Source organism: Lepidochelys kempii, chromosome 10, assembly GCF_965140285.1.
Source record: "Lepidochelys kempii isolate rLepKem1 chromosome 10, rLepKem1.hap1, whole genome shotgun sequence".
In the NCBI taxonomy this organism is placed as follows: Eukaryota; Metazoa; Chordata; order Testudines; family Cheloniidae; genus Lepidochelys; species Lepidochelys kempii.
The window spans coordinates 21,028,662-21,047,885 of NC_136389.1; the positions used below are offsets into that span (position 1 = coordinate 21,028,662).

The 19,224-nt window shown below is 38.9% G+C and overlaps 1 protein-coding gene across 1 annotated transcript in view; it reads left to right on the forward strand.

Moving 5' to 3' along the window:
• Positions 1-7,009, forward strand: part of SNX29 (sorting nexin 29) — a 454,788-nt gene extending 447,779 nt beyond the window's left edge. Inside the window, 2 exon segments of the mRNA XM_073362374.2 lie at positions 6,766-6,809; positions 6,811-7,009. Of these exon segments, the coding sequence (XP_073218475.1) occupies positions 6,766-6,809; positions 6,811-6,888 (122 nt within the window). The 3' untranslated portion in view covers positions 6,889-7,009.
• The last annotated feature ends 12,215 nt before the right edge of the window (positions 7,010-19,224 follow it).

The window sequence follows — 19,224 nt, forward strand, 5'->3', positions numbered from 1 at the left end:
TTAATTAAATGCATACAGTTCTGATTATTAAACACTGCTTTTGCAAATCTCACCCAGATTGGTAGTGACTGAAAGCTGTGACTTTCTGATAGCTGATCAGTGGCCTATGCAAAATGAGTTGGTGGGCTCAATCCAGTTCTTGGTAGATAAGCATGTACATCACTGAACACCAGTCATTTGTGGTGATCTGAGCAGTTAGGTTAACAATCAAATAGTCCTCTGTTTTCTAGAGTTGCCTTTCAAGTTTAGGCTTCTAGCACAGTGTCAGGACAGAATAGAGAAACTTGCAGTGTTACCTCCTATTCAGTACCTGTTCTGTATATTAGGGCACTATGAAATGTGCGTTAACAAGAACATGGATGGAATCATGGAATGAAAACAAAAACATGGAATCCAGCACTATACAAAAAAATAAAGTTGTCTCCTTGCTGTGGCCCCGGGGCCAGAGGAGCGCTGTGTTCCCACCACGACCCCAGGGCTGGAGGAGATTTAATTAATTTTTTTAATGGAAAAAAAAAGAAATCAGAAAATAATAAATCTGAAAATCCACAATAATAAAATGGATTTCATAGGGCCCTTTGTGTATATACAGTTTAAATCTTCAGGGTCTTAATCTGGAATCTTTTGTGAATGCTTAAAAGAAATTGTAGAAAATATTTTTAATGCTGTTTTTCTATTACATTCAAAATAAATAACTTTCTAAGACACATAAAGTAGGCCGCAGATAGTTTCAATTTTATTACAGATGGGATTGTCTGTCAGTATTATTTTGTTAAATATTGACTACAGTTATTCAGAATCTTATCTATTTAGAGATTCTGGCATTCTATACACAGAATGTAATGCACTGACCTAACTGCTGTCTTAAATCAAATTTCCCATTTAAATCAAAACAAAACAAAAATCCCAAAATTAATCGGAGGCCGGATAATGACACAATAGCAAAGGCTTAACTTGACCTGTCTATTAAATCACACATTGGTGGAAGGATTAATACTTTCTAAACCAGTCCTGTTTAAAAAACATTGTCAGATGGTTAGTTGTAAACAAATTGTATAATTTTATACCCTTTGCAAGTTGTAAACCATTGAGATGGGATTAATATGATAAATATTTATAGATATGGCATAATGGCAGTAAATTTGACTTTGGCTCACAAATAAGACCCAGATGTTAAGGTGCATTTTGTTGTTCTGAAATTAATGTTTTATTGTACAGACCAATGTCTTTTCAAGCTGTCAAATCACTGAACCTACTAGGAACCTATTAATATATAGGGTTGACTGGTTCAGGGCAGCTAGCTAGTCATGGGACCTGGAATGAGCATTGAGTGATCTAGTGATGATGTCTGTCAGTTCATATTAATGATCTAACGGTGATATTTTCTTATCAGTACGTCAGAAGTGAAGAGCTGTGTTTTGTTGTTTTAGAAATGGGCCTCAATCCAGAAAACCCAGAACTTTGCAGGTTGGTCCAGACTCTAGCTGATGTATAAATCTGGCCTGCCCAAATATAGCAGCTGAATCAATCCAGCTTCAGTAGGGAAAATATTAAACTCTTAATACTTGGGAAACTGACTAATTCCCAGTTTTATAACCCATGATTTGAAAGGTTCCTCTGTTGCTGTTGGGGGCAAACTGTAAAATAAAGACTTCAGGCTTACAGAAGTTCATAGTTAATTCGAATTGCCTCTCCTCTTGTGGCTCACTTTCTCAACATGACTTCCGCTCAGGTTGGGAGCCAATAGCGGGAAATGGATTGCATTGAAGGCCGTGAAGGAATTGGGGAGGAACTAGTATAGAAGCTGGCAGAAGGGAGTTGAGACCAGTGTCAGTGAAAGACATGTTGCAACATGAGGCTCTCGCCTGAATGTGTTAAAGGGAGGAGCTATCTTCCAGCACTTGAGGAGAGTAGGGAGATGGAAAAGACATTACATCAGCTAAGAGGTAGGCAGGGAAGTAAACTGGACAAGCTGAACCTGAGTATAAACCAAAAATCTAAGATTTAAGTTGCTAGAAAGGACGGATTCTGTTCCTAACTAGTGTCTTACTTACAGGAGTATGTATGGTGGGACTCACCCCCTCCTTTTTTCTTAGTCTCAGATTTGCTTCTCTTCCCTACACATAGCTATTGTGCATAGGGCTGCCAAGACTGGGAAAGTGAATTAACCGATAGGACAGAGTTTCCCGACCAATTCATATTTATTAGCCAAGTGTACCGATAAATATATAAATGAAAACCCTCAAATGTGTTACATTCCTGAGGGGAGAGGAGAGGAGAGATTTTATAAAATTAATGGCCACATAAGTTTTTGAAACTGATTTGAAGCTTTTATCCCAGAGATTCTCAAACTGGGGGTCGGGAGGTTATTACATAGGGGGTCATGAGCTGTCAGCCTCCACCCCAAGCCCCGCCTTGCCTCCAGCATTTATAATGGTGTTAAATATATAAACAAGTGTTTTTAATTTATAAGGGGGATCACTCAGAGGCTTGCTTTGTGAAAGGGGTCACCAGTACAATAGTTTGAGAACCACTGTTTTAACCCTTCCCTGATAGTAGAGTGTATAAGCAAGCAAAATAAATTCTATTTGTTTTATAAAGGCACCTATTGGCCAATGAGATTACTCTGTTCGAGCATTTCATTTTCTGTTTTCATTGTGGTAGCCATTTTCTTTAAGGTGCTTCAAAATGCACTGGAACCTCTCTGATTCTACATAGTTTCTGTGTTTCAGAGATTTCAGGGAAAAAAACCACTTTTTTGTCCAACATCCCATAATTCCAAATACTCTGTATGGGTGTTCTTAGAGTTACCCAAATTCCATGGAACTCCTGTGGAACAGCTATTTTGGAAGCTGTTTCTGCTCTCAGATCAGGTGCTACTTCCTGGGGGGGTCACCAAATGGCACAAAGGCATATAGGGTATGTCATCACAATAGAGTTAACTTGACTCCAGTGTTCTGTTCTACCAATGGGAGCTTCAGGCATATAGGAAAACTAGATTATGAGAGCCCAGATGACGGCAGAATTGAGTCCTTAAGATCAATAGGAGCAGCACCCTCCCACTGATGCTTGAATGAGTCACTCCTGCAGATGCATTCAAGCTCCATCATCTTGGATCATGAGACTAATGAATTTAGTTGTCTCCTTACCATTTCCTTGTTATTTTTTTTGGCCAGTCTCACATACCACAACATGAAATATTAATTTGCTGAGCATTCAGCCATTTTGAATGCATGGTTTTGTAGCATTAGATATGTGCAATGTCTTAAAAATCATGTGAATATATTAAACTAGTGCTATTATAAATAATGTTTAAAACTATACGTTGATGTGCATTATGTTTTATTACACTTTCAAGAAAAGATTAAATGTTTACTTTGTACCCTTTGTTCTGTTCTGCTGCTGCACAATGGTGTGGCCCAGTAAATTTTGTCACATGTTCTGTGCCCCTCCCTCCCGCCCAAAAAGTTCATTTTATGGTCCTCTTACATAGAAATTTCACTTGTTTTTTCTCTTCATATTGACATGAATTTACACACAAGTATTTCACAGAAATATTTAAGAAGGAATCGATCAAATACATTCACATGGGAATATGTTTACCAATATTTCAGTAGCAGTGCCCATGTTGCTGAGAAAAGTTAAACTGGTAGTTGATTTCTTCACATGGATAACTTGAAATGTTAAAAGAGTTTATAGCTTTACATATAATGAATTTAAAGGAAAATAAAAGCTTTTGAACAGAAATCATAATTCTGAAGGTCTGCACTTTCTAAGAAGCCAAGAATATTGAGCAAAATAGACTAAAATACCCTTTTGTCTGGGACCAAACCTGCTGGCAAAAGGGTTTCCTTTTTGTTTTTGTTACACAACTGTAGAAAATAGGCAAGATTATTTTAATTTTAAGGTAGAGTATATGTATATATAGTATTCAGATAAGCATCTATAAATGCTTTATATTATTTGTAAGCCATGTTATGTTAATGTTTACATGATAGAATTTTTAAACAAATCTATATATAATTTTCTAAATACTTTGTTGTATTAAATATTTCTTTTGAAATATCCTGTGGTAATTTTGTTATAATTTGGTTTAAATGTGCCCCTATACTAACAAGAAAACTAAAAATTGGCATTTTGTATGGTAAAAGATAGCATGTTTGCGGCCTATTTGTGGTACTCAGCTGTTTTAAACTCAGCAATCTGTGATTTATTTTCCCCTTTTAAATGTGCAAAGTTAATACAAATATACTTTGGGCTAAATTTCCAAAACAATGTACTAGGCATCGGGTTTTAATTAGATTAACATTCTCATTCATTGTGTCTGATTAATATTATTTGATGTGTGAAATCTAAGAGACATGGATATCAGATGTACAGTCAACCAAACAAATAAGAGAACAAAACAGTAAATATCTTTCAATTATATTCTCATCTTGTCTTCCATGTTGCTATTAGAAAAACATATTTACCATTGAAAATATCTTCCAAGCAAAAACCAATACAATTAAATGGGGTCTTGGAATCCCAGAAGTATTAGGGAGAAAAGAGTTTAATGAAAACATTATTATTAATGAGAATATTTCAAACATTCAAACCAGACCTTTTGTTTTATGTAAGGCAAACTGTCCTATTTGATAAAGAGCAAGTCGCCTTGGGCCTCTTTATATGTTCTTATAATTATTTCAAATAGAGTGGAATAGTTAAAGATCACTAGCTTCATTCTGTTCTGAAATCATAGTTTTCATATAACGCCATTGTTTTGTTAGGCACAGTGTTGCATAGGAGTTAGAGCAGGAGACTGACTCACAAGGATCTGAGTTCTTTTCCTCTGTCTGCCAATGACCTGCCATGTGGATTCAAGCAGTTTTGAAAATTAGACCCATTTTAATCTCCCTCTGCCTCCGTTTTCTTCCTCCATAAAACAGGAAAAATAAAGCTGCTTCAGAGATTGCCTGCACAGATCTACAGATTTGGGATGTTTGTGAAAGCTCAGAACCTTTTGGGAAGGCAGCAGTTTTCATGGACTCTGCATGCATGTGCCACATGTTCATAAATGAGGCTATAAAGGGACCTCCGTCCTTTATTCTCCCTCAATTTTTTTTTACTAGTGAGACAGAGAAATTGGAACTCCTCTTTCCTATAATCTGCCAGGTTGGATTTTGTTTTTAGCTAATCAGCGCATTGGAATCTTAGATGAAAGGCACTAAATAAATGCCCGAAGTATTAAATCTCATTTCACCAGTGTGATATACAAAATTGTTATCCAGAAATGCATTTTCTTAACAGGAATTAGGCTTACTTGGTCAGGCCATTATTTTATTTCATTTGGTTACTTTCTTATGTTCAGCGTCCAAGTATCTGTATTTGGATCCCTTTTACAGAGAAATCATATATTTGGATATCCAGATTGGTATTTACATACCTAAAATGCATACTTGGGTACGTAAGTACTTATGTGAAATCCCAGCTGCTAAATCTGGGCGCCTAATTTGAGTGGAAAGCATAAATTGGACCTTCTGTGTATACTTAGTCAAGTGTTGGGTAACAAAAGAAGTTGTCATTTAAAATAATTATACGGGCAGGAAGGGTCTGCTTGTTTACAACATAGTCAGGTGAGTAATTCCATTAAAACTGGTGAAACTCCTCGTGTAAATAGAGATTACGCTTGTGTAGAGAGACCCATTGAAATCAGTGGAACTATCAAATGAAAAGGGGTTTGTAGGCTCAGGTACTTAGTTCTTTATGAGGTTTTTTTTTAAACTAGCGAGCAAACTTATGGCCAGTTAAACTGCACTGTGTCATGGCTAACACAGCAGTGCTGAAGAATACAGCTGTCATGAACAGTACTGTCTACTAATCAACTACGAAACCTTTCATAGTTTAGTCATTTTAAATCTTGTTTAGAAAAAATGTGCCTATACAACTTGTCAGTCTGGGTCCTAAATTTTGAACAGAAAAGTTTCAGTCCATATATAATTTACACAGCAGAAAAAAAAATTTTTGTGTGATTTCATAAGCTTTTTTTTTTGTCTTGCTTAAGAACAGAACTGTGCAGTTAATCCTTAATGTAGGCTAAAGCCTTTTTGGATCTTAAAAAAACCTTTTTTTAAATGACAGTATCAAATGATTTTATTCTTACCATGCAACATCTCTTTATGCAAGATTGTGGCATGGTACTTATGCCATGCATTGGCCGGCTGAAATGAAATACTTGCATCCATTTCAAAAAGGATTTTGTGAACTGGGCATGATATTGTACATAGGAGCATGACATAGTAAATGCTGTGTAGAAAAAGCAGAATCAAAGCTGGCATGTATTACATGATAAGAATATTGTTTTCTCACCAATTTGCTAGCAGGGCTGCTTCTGTTCATTTTTACTGTGCAAACTCCAACAGAAATGACTTGAACTTTTCTACCACTGCTTTCAGTAAGAAAAATATTCAGCATATTACACATAATTATATTAACAATAATGTAGTTGCTGCTTCATCTTTTAAGATCAGAGTCCTGTTGTCTGTGTTGGAATATCCTGTAACAAAACTGGCCTGGGATTTTCAAAGGGGCCTTGAAAGTCACTGCAAGTTGGACACTTAACTCCCATGAAAAAATGTGATAAAAATGATTTTGAGAGGCTTGCTACATATACTTTCTGTGTGAAAAATAGTTATTGGTTAAGAAAAAATGGCAGTGAAAAAATTAAGCACCTTTTTGAATATATTTGTTATTACATTTATATTTCTTAACTTTATTTCCCACCAGGTTCCCCATCTGTTTGGGCCCTTCTTCCTGCAAATTTCTCCGTAGAGTTCAAGTGCCTTTCACAACAGTTTGAGGTTCCAGTGTCTTTCAAATCTCATTTTCAATTATAAAACTAAATTATAAATATTAAAGCTATTGTTTAATGTTTTAGTTTTTGCTTTTACATTTCTATTCAGGACTGAATGTATTGGGTCATTTTGGGTTTTTACGAAATAAAAAGAAATGATTTTTTACCCTATTCAAACCTTGCCTAAAGATCTTACTAAGCCTTTCCTGATTACTTTGGGAAATCCAATTTAATAACTATGTCTTAAATAATGACATACCATATTACAAACAACAACTGTGTTATTATCATAGGAGTATCACACTATTTTATTTTCATCTGGTGTAAATTGTGTGTGCATTAATTGACACAAATTATAGAAGGTAACACCATAAAATAATTTGGATCAGAAATGTGTAATTTGACTTCATTGATCTACCAAACCAGTCTATTCCTGAAGTGGAAGACTAAATTAAAATCGATGATGACCTCAGCACTGAACTCTTTAAACTGTTGGGCTGTTTGAAGGATCTGCATTTCTGATCTGAACATGAGATACAAACTAATTTAACTGTTATCTCTTAGATTTATCATGAAACAACTCAAACCCTCAACAGGCTTTTGGTTGATACAGTACTGGAATACAAAGTTAATTGTGTATCCAGAGTTGCAGTTTTAAACTGCAGGCATAATATGATGAGGCATTTTGCAGGACTTTAAAACATTATTTGCATGTTTTTGTAATCCATCTGGCTGATCTTTTAAATGATTAAAATTATTAAAAACAGAATAGGATTGATGAATTGTCTTATAAAAATAAGTGATCTGGAACAGATACGCCATTGATTGCAAGTAACAAAACCAGAGGATAATTAAACAATAGGAACGAGAAAATACGGGAGAGCTTCTTCCCACACAGCAAAATGAAAGTTACAATATATATAAATGTATGCATGTATATAGAGAAGAAAACAAAAATTCCTGCATTGCAGTACAGTGCCACCATATGTTCCATGATGAGATGCACTAGAGTAGATAACGAATGTGTTAAGGATTCTGTCAAGCCACGGGATCCTTTTGGATAAGTCAATAATTAACAAATACTCTGTTGTCTGCTGTACTTAATCAGTGCAAATAAAGTTCTCCTCTCTGCATGACAGAGCTAGACTCTGATACTCTGCTCTCCCTGCATGATTGGAACTCCCTTTGACCACACTATATTAAGCAGAACTCCCGTTGAGATGTGATTAATGGGAAATCTGGACATGCAGAAACAGCAGAATACTGACTTCAGATTGGCAATGCAAATCTGAGAGAAGAAATTTGACCTGACTTTGTCACGCTCTCAGCCCTGGCCTCTGTTTCTGTTTGCCACTCACCATGTGCACAGACAAATGATTGCTCCTTCAAAAGTGGATAAACAGCCACTTTGTATGTGCAAGTAAGATAATGAAAACCAACTACCTCATCTGCACCTCCTGCAAGAACTACTGTGTGCTCATTCTTGCACAGGGTGTGCAAAAACAGGATAATTTAAAGCTGGCTGAAAGTTTCATGTCAATTTCTCTGTGGACTCATTGTTCTGTAGTGTAGCCATCTAATCCAGTGTACTACAAATTTAAACCCTCACCTCCAATACAGAAGACAAATTAAGCTGTTCGTAGTATGAAAAATTCAATGGAAAATCTGGAGTCAGCCCTAGTAGAATTGAGTCTCAGGGGTGCACTCACTTGCAATGGTGGATAATGGCCCCCAAGAGGCCAGGCGTGATGGAATGCACTGTGCTTTGATCTATCCCCTGGCCCACCCCCGCATTCATCCTGCTATGTGGAGCAACAGACTGCACCAGCTGAAGATTCCCTCATGCTAATGTAATACAGCTGCTTCACTAAGTTTCCTTTGTGCTACTGGCCTAGTGTAAATGGGACTTACATAGGGTCAAAGATCTGGCCTTTTGTTTGTATCCATGTTCTCAGAAAAGTATTTATTTTATTGCAAATAGTGTTGATATAAAGATCTTGTGCTAGAATAACAACAGATATTTAAATTAATCAGATTTCCTTCTAATGAATGTTTTCCATACTTATTAGGACTCATTACACTGATAGTATGTGATTCATTAGACAGATAATGCATGAGCTAATTAGCTACTTAAGGTTAATGCTCTAAAATATCTAGTAGGAATTACTTAAATTAGTAAATAATGTTGGTTCAAGTAAATTTTATTAACTTCTTTGAAAATTAGCTGAGAAGCCACAATAGGGAGGCAAAGATTGAACTGGCCATGAACAATGAACGCCCCTCTCACCCTAAAAGGAAGCTCCTTAAGCCATTTTTGCGTCACATTAATGAACTGGAATGGGTGTCTTTGCCCATGCTGGACTCTCGTGTGGGTATACAGCGTATTTCAGTCTCCATGACTGCCAATCTACTGCCTTCCACAAGCGGTGATAATTCATTTTTTTAAAAAAAGGGCCAGATCAGCTGGTGTAAATTGGCATGGAGTTACACGGTGTACGCCAGCTGAACACCTAGCACATTGTTTGAGCCATAGCCCTGGCTAGCATAAGGAGGTTGTACAAATTTATGGTTTCATTGGGAACCATTAAAATGATTCTGTTTGCAGTTAACCAGTGTATGCAAGGATCTAGACTGTGCATATACAAATTCTTGTGTAAGGGGCCACAAATAGCTGTGCTGCCCTACGCCCCTTTTGCTTCAGGGACGTGGTAACTTGCAGGTTTCTACTCCGTCACCCCAGCACTCTCTCAGCATGTTGTGGGGTTGGCTACTTACTACCCACTCTCTTGGCGTGGGACTAGTGGGCGCACACCACCTACTTTTCTCTATGTACCTGGCCTCAAGGTTCAGGAAGGCCCTGTGGTGGTGGGGCTGGGGGTCCTTACTGGGCCTTAAACCCCTGCACAGGTGTATAGACTGGGCCAGATATGGCCCAAAGAATGTATGCCCTTGCTAGACAGATTTTCATGTATATTATATCATAATAGTAATCCTCACTTAGGCTGCCCAGAAATCTCACTGACTGACTGAAAGCTGCCATTGATGGGCAAGAGGCGAGAAACATCCAGCCCTCTTCTGCTGTCTTGATCGTAAAAGGTGTGGAACACCTGCAACTCTGATTAAGTCCACATAGATGCATTCTGTCCAAACTAAAATGGGGCACAGAAACTAAGAAAAACATGAATGATCTAACCTGACAATACAATTTCATTTAACAAACAGAATATGTGCTAGATAATCTATGCAGACATCTCATATGGTTTCATATTTAATTACGTGTGACTCACCTGTTCATGGCCCAAGCTGGTACCGGAGCATGGAATTCTGTTAGGCACTCAGGTACTACATTCATTTATTTATGTGTTGGAGGAGGATTTATTCACAATTACTTTGTCAAGTGATTTCACTTTGCAATAGTAATTCTGTCTCTTGAGTCTGTGGGTTCGTGACAATCCAAAGTGTGCACCTTGACCCATTTTCGGAGTGTGTGTGTGTGTGAAATGGTACCACCACCAGAGAGTGTAGAGACAGCAGTGTTTGGGGTGTTAAAAGTGTTAATATATGTGCAATTAGCATGATCAGTCTGTGGAGGCAGCTCTCCAGCAGTCTGCTATGAAACTAATCTGCCCCTGTGCAATGCGCAAGGATGGATGCTGTAGCTCACGAAAGTTTATGCTCAAATAAATTGGTTAGTCTCTAAGGTGCCGCTAGGCCTCCTTTCCTTTCTGTGTGGAGTGTTCAGCTTGCAGGAAGGCTGAAGCTCTACTATTCTATGTTCAAAGGAAAGGGAATCTCAGTCTCTGCCTATGTTTAAAACTCCAACCAAAGCCTGAAGTCAGCCAACCCTGTCCAGAGAGCCATTCCTTTAGGATGTTTTTTGATGAAAGGTGGGATATTGGAAAGGGAGCTGGAAAAAATATTGGGAAAGTCTGAAGGCAATTCTAAAACCAAGACCCTGGCTCATATCAGCCAGGCCTTCAGATGTGCTACTTGATTTGCATATGCTCAAACCTGAGGGTGCAAATTTACGGCCTAATTGTTCGAGGTGCTGAGTGCTCTCTCTGCCATTAGTTTCAGTGGGAGCTGAGGGTGCATTCAATAGCAGCTGAAACAGAGCTTTCTCAGGAGCTGGTTCAAGACTGTGGACGAGCCAGGACATCACCACCTTCTACTCCAAATGCAAGGAACATTTCCTCAACCTGCCTTCTCCAGTGTGTATATTTCTTTTAAACCAAAGCAAACCCTACCCTACCACTACCAAACACTATGCTGCACAAACAGTTCTGTGTTGTGAATGAGAATAATAAGGATGAGCGAGAACAAACAACACATGACTGATGTTAGTCGTGTAGCTGAATACACTGCTGAAAGGTACTCTGACATTATGGTGATGAGGGCAGAATAGAACAGAGCCTCGTGTTACAGGGCTTTGAGAGGGTGCTTTTGAATGTTTGGCCCTGTATTTAGCAATTACTCATAAACCCAATCCTGCAGTCTTTACTCCAGTTTGTACTGGATTATAGGGGCTTCTCGATTGCACTCAAAGTATTTTTCAGTGCAAAGCTTATTTTATTTCATGGGTGATAGGAACAAAACAAAACCAGTAAGAAGCAATAAGCATTTAACCAAAAAATAATGCAGTCTGCTGGCTCCCACAAAGATTCGCATTTCACAGCATATCTTGACAAAGGCTAGTTATAATATTTATGGTAGAATCACTGGCCGAATTAAAGTAATTTAATGTAACGTAATTTGGAACAATTGTCACTTACTGTATGCTAGGTAGCTGGTACAAATGCTAATGTGATGCTGTTCCAATGGCAGGAGCAACTCTATCTGTCACCATTGTACTCTATCGGCAGGTTCTTAATTAATATGCATGTTTGGACACTGCTCAAAAATGCCATTATTACACAAGTGGAGTTTCAAGAACATGCACAATTCAACTTTGTAGCCAGTTTTCTGTAGCTAAGGGGGCATCAGTTTTGTGAGGAGCTGAGTGCCTTCTGCAGGGGCTAGCTGCACCCTCTCAATGCCTATTGAAATCAATTGCTTAAGACCTTTGGTCAGGCCCCAAATCTGTACAAAAACTGATGTTTAGGTTGACTATGCCTGAGATAGAGAAAAGCATTGTTCTTTTTACTCTAATTGCAGTTTGAAAGTTTTCCTCAGTTAATAATTAATAGATTTAATTTGGATTTGTTTAAGCACTAACAAATTGGGCTCCTGGTGTGTGTCTTAAATGACAATTTTAGCCCTAATGATTTTTCCTGAGCCAGCTGTACATCTTTATTACTAGAAGTGAAACAGAACATATTAAACTCTATAGTCACAGTGCAGTTGATTAGCGTGTAAAGAGATTGCCTGGAAGTAAAAAGCTGAAATGAGCAGTAGGCAGAGCCGTCAGCTTGTACACATGTAAGTTTGCCAACATCCCCAGTATAAAACAAATGACTCGTTATGTAATACTATGTGTTGTGCCTGGATTCTGACACTCTGTGATTCATCTCCTAGTTTACTAAAATAGCAAAAATATGAGTAAGTGTGTCAAATGTTGGAATTAAAATTTTCAAAAAAGCCTACAAAATTCACAACTTCCATCATCCCTGTTGGATGGGTAAAAGATCTTTTTCCATAAATGACTATCCAACTTCTTCATGTCCTTTACTGTTATTAAATTAGCATCAGGCTCCCACTGCCTACAGGAAAGCACTTTATAAAGACATCATGAATAGTTAAGGTCAATCTTTAATACAACAAACTTGCTCCCCAACTGCTTTCTTTGCTGTATGATTACCCAGTTATTTACTGAATTCTGATTTCACTGTAGAAGGGAAAAAACAGCACCACTCACAGCACTGCAATGGCGTATATATCAAGATCTACAGTAAATGGAGTAAAGAGAATTTTCCGTTATCAACACTCAAATTTGAGGGTGGATTCTGGGCCACATTTGGACATTTTTCCATATACAATTGCTGACCACAAATTAAATATTCCTTTTTAAGTTTGCACTCGTTCATCTTAAAATAGGAAAGAAAAAAACAAGTCAAAGGTGGAACACTCTAATGTTGTTGTTACCTGGATTGCATCTTTAATGAATAGCTTCCTGCAGTTAGCACAGAGAGGTCTTTCATCCTCCCAAGTAAAACTGTGAGGTATGTTTGGCTATAACTGTCATTAGGAAAGCATGAAGAATCCCTAATTCTGCCACTCAGAAATAAAATTGCAAGCGTCCCACAGAGAGGTGTCATCCATGACAAGACTTTTACTGTGCAGAGACCTACCGCTGATCCAGTTCACAAGTACTATAAAGCCTTATTACAGAGACATACTTAAGATTGGTTCATTACATATGATTTAGAACCTGGAGACTGCCAATGAAACACCCATAAAGAAACCAAATTATCTAAGGGAAAGGTACTGGGTAAGCTGCAATGAAAGTGGTTTGTAAGGTAGTGGTTTATAAGGCAAAAGTGAAATGTAAGTGATCGTAAAGTACATGTAAGCACAGTCTGGGAATTCTGATTCTGAAGATACTGAAGATACTGTGTATTTAGTTTAAATTATGCTAGTGTGAAAAGGATTTTGGACATAAATCATTAATAAGTCTTCTAGGCTTTGGCTTATAAAACCTTTGCCTGCTTTTTTGTGTTTTGTCTAATTTTAATTGTTCTCTGTTATATAACTGTTCCCTGTGGTCTATACAAATCAGGTTCAACTTGAAGTCAAATTGTATCTTGTCAGAGTAGAGATATGACCAAGAATGAATAGCCCATAAGACTATGATCGTTCCCCAGTTCTGGAACTCCTCTATTAATTATTATTTATTTATTTTAAGGAAGAGGGGAACATATGTAAGGGAAAGATTAGGGATTCTGTGAAGTCCGTGTGAATCTTTTCATTGAATTCAATGGGAATTGGAGGGAATCCTTAATGTAAATGTTATCTTACAAAAAGAGTTAAGGATGGTCAAGGTTATTTCCTTACAATAAAGCATACACTGGAAAATAAGGAAATGATAAATTAAGGTAACATCCACATGCCATGTAAGACCTATATCCAGGTACTGGCACACTGCCGTCAGATGTTCCACCACATCAACACGCTTCCTAACACCCATTTTTAGTTCTCTTTGTTGACCTGAATTTGATGGGTTAGTTGTTATGGCTCGCCACTGATCGCATCTGACCAGAAGATTTATAGGTTCTTATCCAATTCAGACTATAGAGTTCAAGAACTCAGAGAGTTCTATATCAGGAGAGGATTCTCGGGGTGCTTGGCAAGACCAAGTACACTGAGGACAATACCAAATTGATACAACCTTTATTGAAATTAACATAAAAATAAGAAATGCAATGAAACTTATAACTGTAAAAGAATTCCAAAACTCCTGGTGGTACCATTTCTCTTATACCTTAACCTAACATACTCACACCCTTCCTTGAGGATCCAGTAATAGGAGGTGAAGGACCAGCTTCACTCCTGGTGTGCCCAATTAAGCAATGGTTCAGGCTTCCCCAATGGTTAGGAATGTTGAGTAGTTATACTGTACTGCGCAAGCTGAGCTGATAGATAGAATAGATAGATAGAGCTTAGAACTTAGAAGAGCTGAACTTAGCAGAACCGAACCAAACTACTAAGAGCTCTCTTAGAAGATATTTTATAGAATCCTGACCTATGTAATTCAGGCATAACCTACTATACCCAAATCTTATTTCCATACCCTAAGAAATCTATGGATACCCTTCTCCTATAGGTTAGTGGATTATGACACTTACTTTCTAAATATATTAATAAGGATTATCCCATTCCAAAACTGCCAACCTAGGCTCTCTTGATGACCTCCAAGTTGTGGTGTACCCTGCGGTTACCAACCGGTTGTAGAAGCCGGATAAACCTGTGATGTGATGTGGATATGTCCTCCCTTTGGTTCCCCAAAGTTCAGGGACCATTTTTATCTGTGCCAAAGGTTGCCAGCTTTTATGCTGACATATTCTTAACTGATTATACTTTTTGCTATATAGCAGATCTTACCGGATCTTACAGGTCGGTAGGGTTCTTGCGTTTCAGCAAAACTTATTATCAGGAAACGCATACTTCAACACATCCTAAATTCCAAGGAATTAATACTGATAAAATACAAGAATAAAATGGATTAATTTCAGAAAAAGAAACACATTAATTGATACTGATGGCTGGATTAGTAGGAAATAATAGCTAGCAAAATAATCCTATGGGCTATATCTTAACGTCAAAGAACTGAAAATTTCATTGAAATACAATTTTAACTCTGACCTCTCAATGATACATTATTTAATAATCAATTACAACAGTCTTAAATGACAGTCTTTGCATCTACACACACCAGACAACAGTCAAAGATAGAGAATATATAATGAACATTTCTAACCTTTTCACAATGTTCAGATAAATCAGCTACACAAAACATGCTACTAATCCAGTTGCACTCAAATATTATTGAAATGTACACATGCACATACTTTCATATGTATACTCATAAATGAACAGACTTCAGTGCAAAGGACCATACGACAAGACAAACAAGGGGAGGAAGAGGAGTTGTTATTTCGGAGTTGGGGAACTGAGCCACAATGAGAGAAGTGAATTGTCCAAGGTCACACAGGAAGTCTGTTGTACAGTCAGGCACTAAACTCATATTTTCTGGCTCCCAATCAAGTACCTTAACCACCAGTTCATTCTCCTCTCTGAGGAATATCTAGTGATTAAAGGCAAGACAAAACAAATCAGTATGAGCAATTGCCAGAAAGACTGATCTTTCTCCTGAGCTCTGTGAAACTCTGCCAGCATAGGTGATGCACAGAAGCAAATGTGGGAGAAAATAATTCCAGAGGAGGGCATTCTCCCTCTCTCTATCAAACTTGCAACTGATTCACTGTTAAATGGAAAGAGAAGGCGCACATTCCACATGTTTCCCCACTCCTTTCTTGCTGCCCAAGGAAGGACTTAATTGTTCTAGGAAAACTGCTATTTTTTATCTATATGACAAATACATATCACGTAGCCTACCAATGTAGGGATGAAACACTTAGGAAAAGTGGAGCTGTTGAAAAGTTTCTGATAAATATCTAGTCCAGAAGTAGCTGGTTTTTGTTTTCTTTTGATTTTTTTTAAAGCATTTTCATATCTGGTTCTTTTATTCTCAAAAGACAAATCTCAAAGGTTTAATTGCAATAGAAATTGTTTTAAAGCCTTTGTGTTTCATCTATATAGCTTCTAGTGCTGTTAAGTATGTTTGAATACAAATCTTTGTTTGGATGCTGATGTCAAGAAATCTCATACTGCAATTGGTGAAATCAAGATCTGACATAGTCCCAGTCCCATGCGTCTTCAGCAAGATTTCTTTCTCTCGCTAGCATTATTATTATTTATAAAGCATCAACTTTGTGCTAGGTTCTGCACTAAACAAATAAAGCCAGTCCTCTGCCCAATGATTTTACAATCTACAAAGAAGTCTCTCCCAACATTATTTAATAAAGCCATAAAAGTCTCACTTTATATTGATAAGCGTATTCACCAACGAACAATTTTGATCTGTTACTCTTTGATGATAACACTTTTGATTTATTGTGATCATTATATCGTGCTGTACATTTTGAAAGCCCCTACGAGACAGTAGTGAATTTTTAATAAAACTATAATTTATCTAGTTTAATCATCGCAATATTTAGGATCATAAGGGAATGTGAAAAAGATTCTTTCTTTACATCCTTAAAGAGCCATTTTGGTTTTTGTGAAGCAAATGGTGCTGTTTTCCATTAAAATAAATGGAAATCCCTCTGACTGGACTGAAGCGTGATCATTATATTCCACTAACTATAAACAAAGGTTGAAGCTGAATGGTGATTATTCTCCCACTACACATGGATTATTTCAGCTCATACTACAGTGTGAATTAATTTAAGATCATTGTCAGAGTAGATTTACCTTAGCATTTAAATACTTCATAGTAAGGGCATGAAAAAGATCTTTAAGACCAGGTTCTTTTTTTGAGTGATTGTCCCTATGTGTAGTACACATCAGTTTGTGCATTTTTGGAATCCCACTCCAGTGGAGGGGGGGGAGAGCTGTTGCTGACCCTCACTATCTCCCCCCACCCCCTTAGCCTTTTAACAGTCGCAGTGGAGTATGCCAAAAGATCCCCGGCTTCAAAAAACTGCATAAAGTGCCACAAACTTTTCCTAGTCATGGACTTTCTCAACACCTGTCCGTACTGCCTGGGAAAACCCATGTCCTTCTCCGGGTGCACTATCTGCAGGTCGTTCCTGGGCAGAACTAAGCAGTCTGAGGAGTTTTGGCTTTCAAATTACTCATGGAGGAAGCCATGAAAGTGGGAGCAACCTCTGACCCTATATGTTGGCCTGAAGAAGGAAAGTGTGTAGCCCCTCTTCTTCAGTCCCAGGGTGGCTCTAAGATCTCTCTTTCCTTCTCTTCCCACCAAGCCCCCCTGGCAGGCCCGCCGACTGTGGGGGCAAAGGGGATAGCAACGGCATCTGGGAGCCCCAGGCCCTTTTAAATCACCCGAGCGGGCTGCAGGGAGCCTAGGTGCGCAAGACCACTCTCGGCCCTGCGCTTTGGGGGCCCCCGCAACCTGCATGGGCTGTCCCCGAAGTGACAGATTCATCACTTCTGCCCTGGGCCCCGCCCCCTGCCAGGGATAGCCCTGGCCCTGGGGCCCAGAATTTCTGTCAGCGGGCCTGGCTCCAAGAGACTCTGGAGACCGGCTCCAGGGCAGATGGGGAAGGGAGACATATGTGCTCCCACAAGGACAAAAGGGAAGGTTCCCAGTCCAAGCCCTCTAAAAAGAAGCAGAAGTCCCCATCCCATACCAAGTGATTGTGAGCTTTGTGCTTCACAATGGGACCCTCTGGTACCAGGAAGGAATGGACTCGAATTTCTTAGAGAGGAAAAAACACTGCACCCTCGGACGACTGCTTCGTTACCAAAACCGTTGTCAGTACTGCTGGATAAGTGCCCTCTACTTCAGCAACCCAAATTGTAGAGACATCTCCATTGACTCTGGCTTATTTCCCATGTCTGAAAGACTTTCTGTTGCTCCCAGAACTGGAGTCACTACCCCTCTTCAGACCTCAATATACAGCACTGGGACATTAGTCAGTACCAATAGCTCTAAAGTACCCCTTTCTGTGCCTGTCTACAAATAGGGGTCAAGCTAGACTGGTACCATCAAGGAGTAGAGGCAGGTGATAACCACCTCTTCTGGTACCAACCATCTGCTGGATCTGGGCTCAAAAGTCAGAAAAGGACTATGACAAACACCCATCCCCAGACTGTGCCCCGAGACAGGATTGAGCCCAGACAGAACTTTGGGAGTCTCCAGGATATCTCACTACCTTCATAAAGATAATACGCCCCCATGCCCACTGGTACCCAGCACCCTGTGGCCCAATACTAGGGGTTACAAGATACTGCAGGATTAGTATTGGGGCCTGGAAGATCTGTGAGACTACTGCCCAATATACCCACCTTGTGACTCAAGGAACCCAAGGAGACCTAGAGCCCCCAGAGTAGAGCAGGAACTTCCTTAGCTTCTTAAGAGGCACAACTTCAGCAGCATGAGGAAGAAGAGCAAAAAGAACATGAGGAATCCTCTTCTTCCCCAGATGAAGCAGTGATTCCAGCTTCTCTGAGCCCTGATGATCATAAGTCTTTCCAGGACTTACTCTAGAGGGTGGCAGAATCACTTCAAATCCCCTGGAAGAGGTCCAGGAAGCACCACACAAACTTCTGAAGATCTTGCATAGCTTGGGTTCAAGCGATTTCCTATTGATGAGGACATCCTCAACTCTGCCAGTGTTCTATGGCAGACACCCACCATGATCTCACCAGGATCCAAGCAGGCTGAAAAGACGTGTTTCATACCTGCAAAAGAGTCAGAATGTCTATTCTCTCACCCACCTCCCAACTCATTAGTAGTGTCAGTGGCCACCAAGTCAGAGACAAGAAAGGTGGTCACTGCATGATAAAGAAGCAAAGACCTTTAACTTCCTTGGAAGAAAAGTGTATTCCTCAGTTTTGAGTCTCAAGCTGGCCACCTCTGATGGCCAAGTATGATTTTACTACGTACAGTAAGTTGACAAACTTTGCCAATAAGGTGCCTCAGGACATAAGATATCAGTTCCAGGTCCCGATTGACAAAGGAAAGCTGATAATGAGATCAGCACTTCAGACTCTCTTAGACATGGCAGACCCAGTAGTGAGGTCCATGGTAACTGCTGTGGTGATGAGACACTTATTATGGCTCTCCTCCTTAGGAATCCCAAATTCAAATCATGGTGGCAGACTTTCCATTAGAGTGTGATGCTCTGTTCAGTGCAAAGATGGATGAG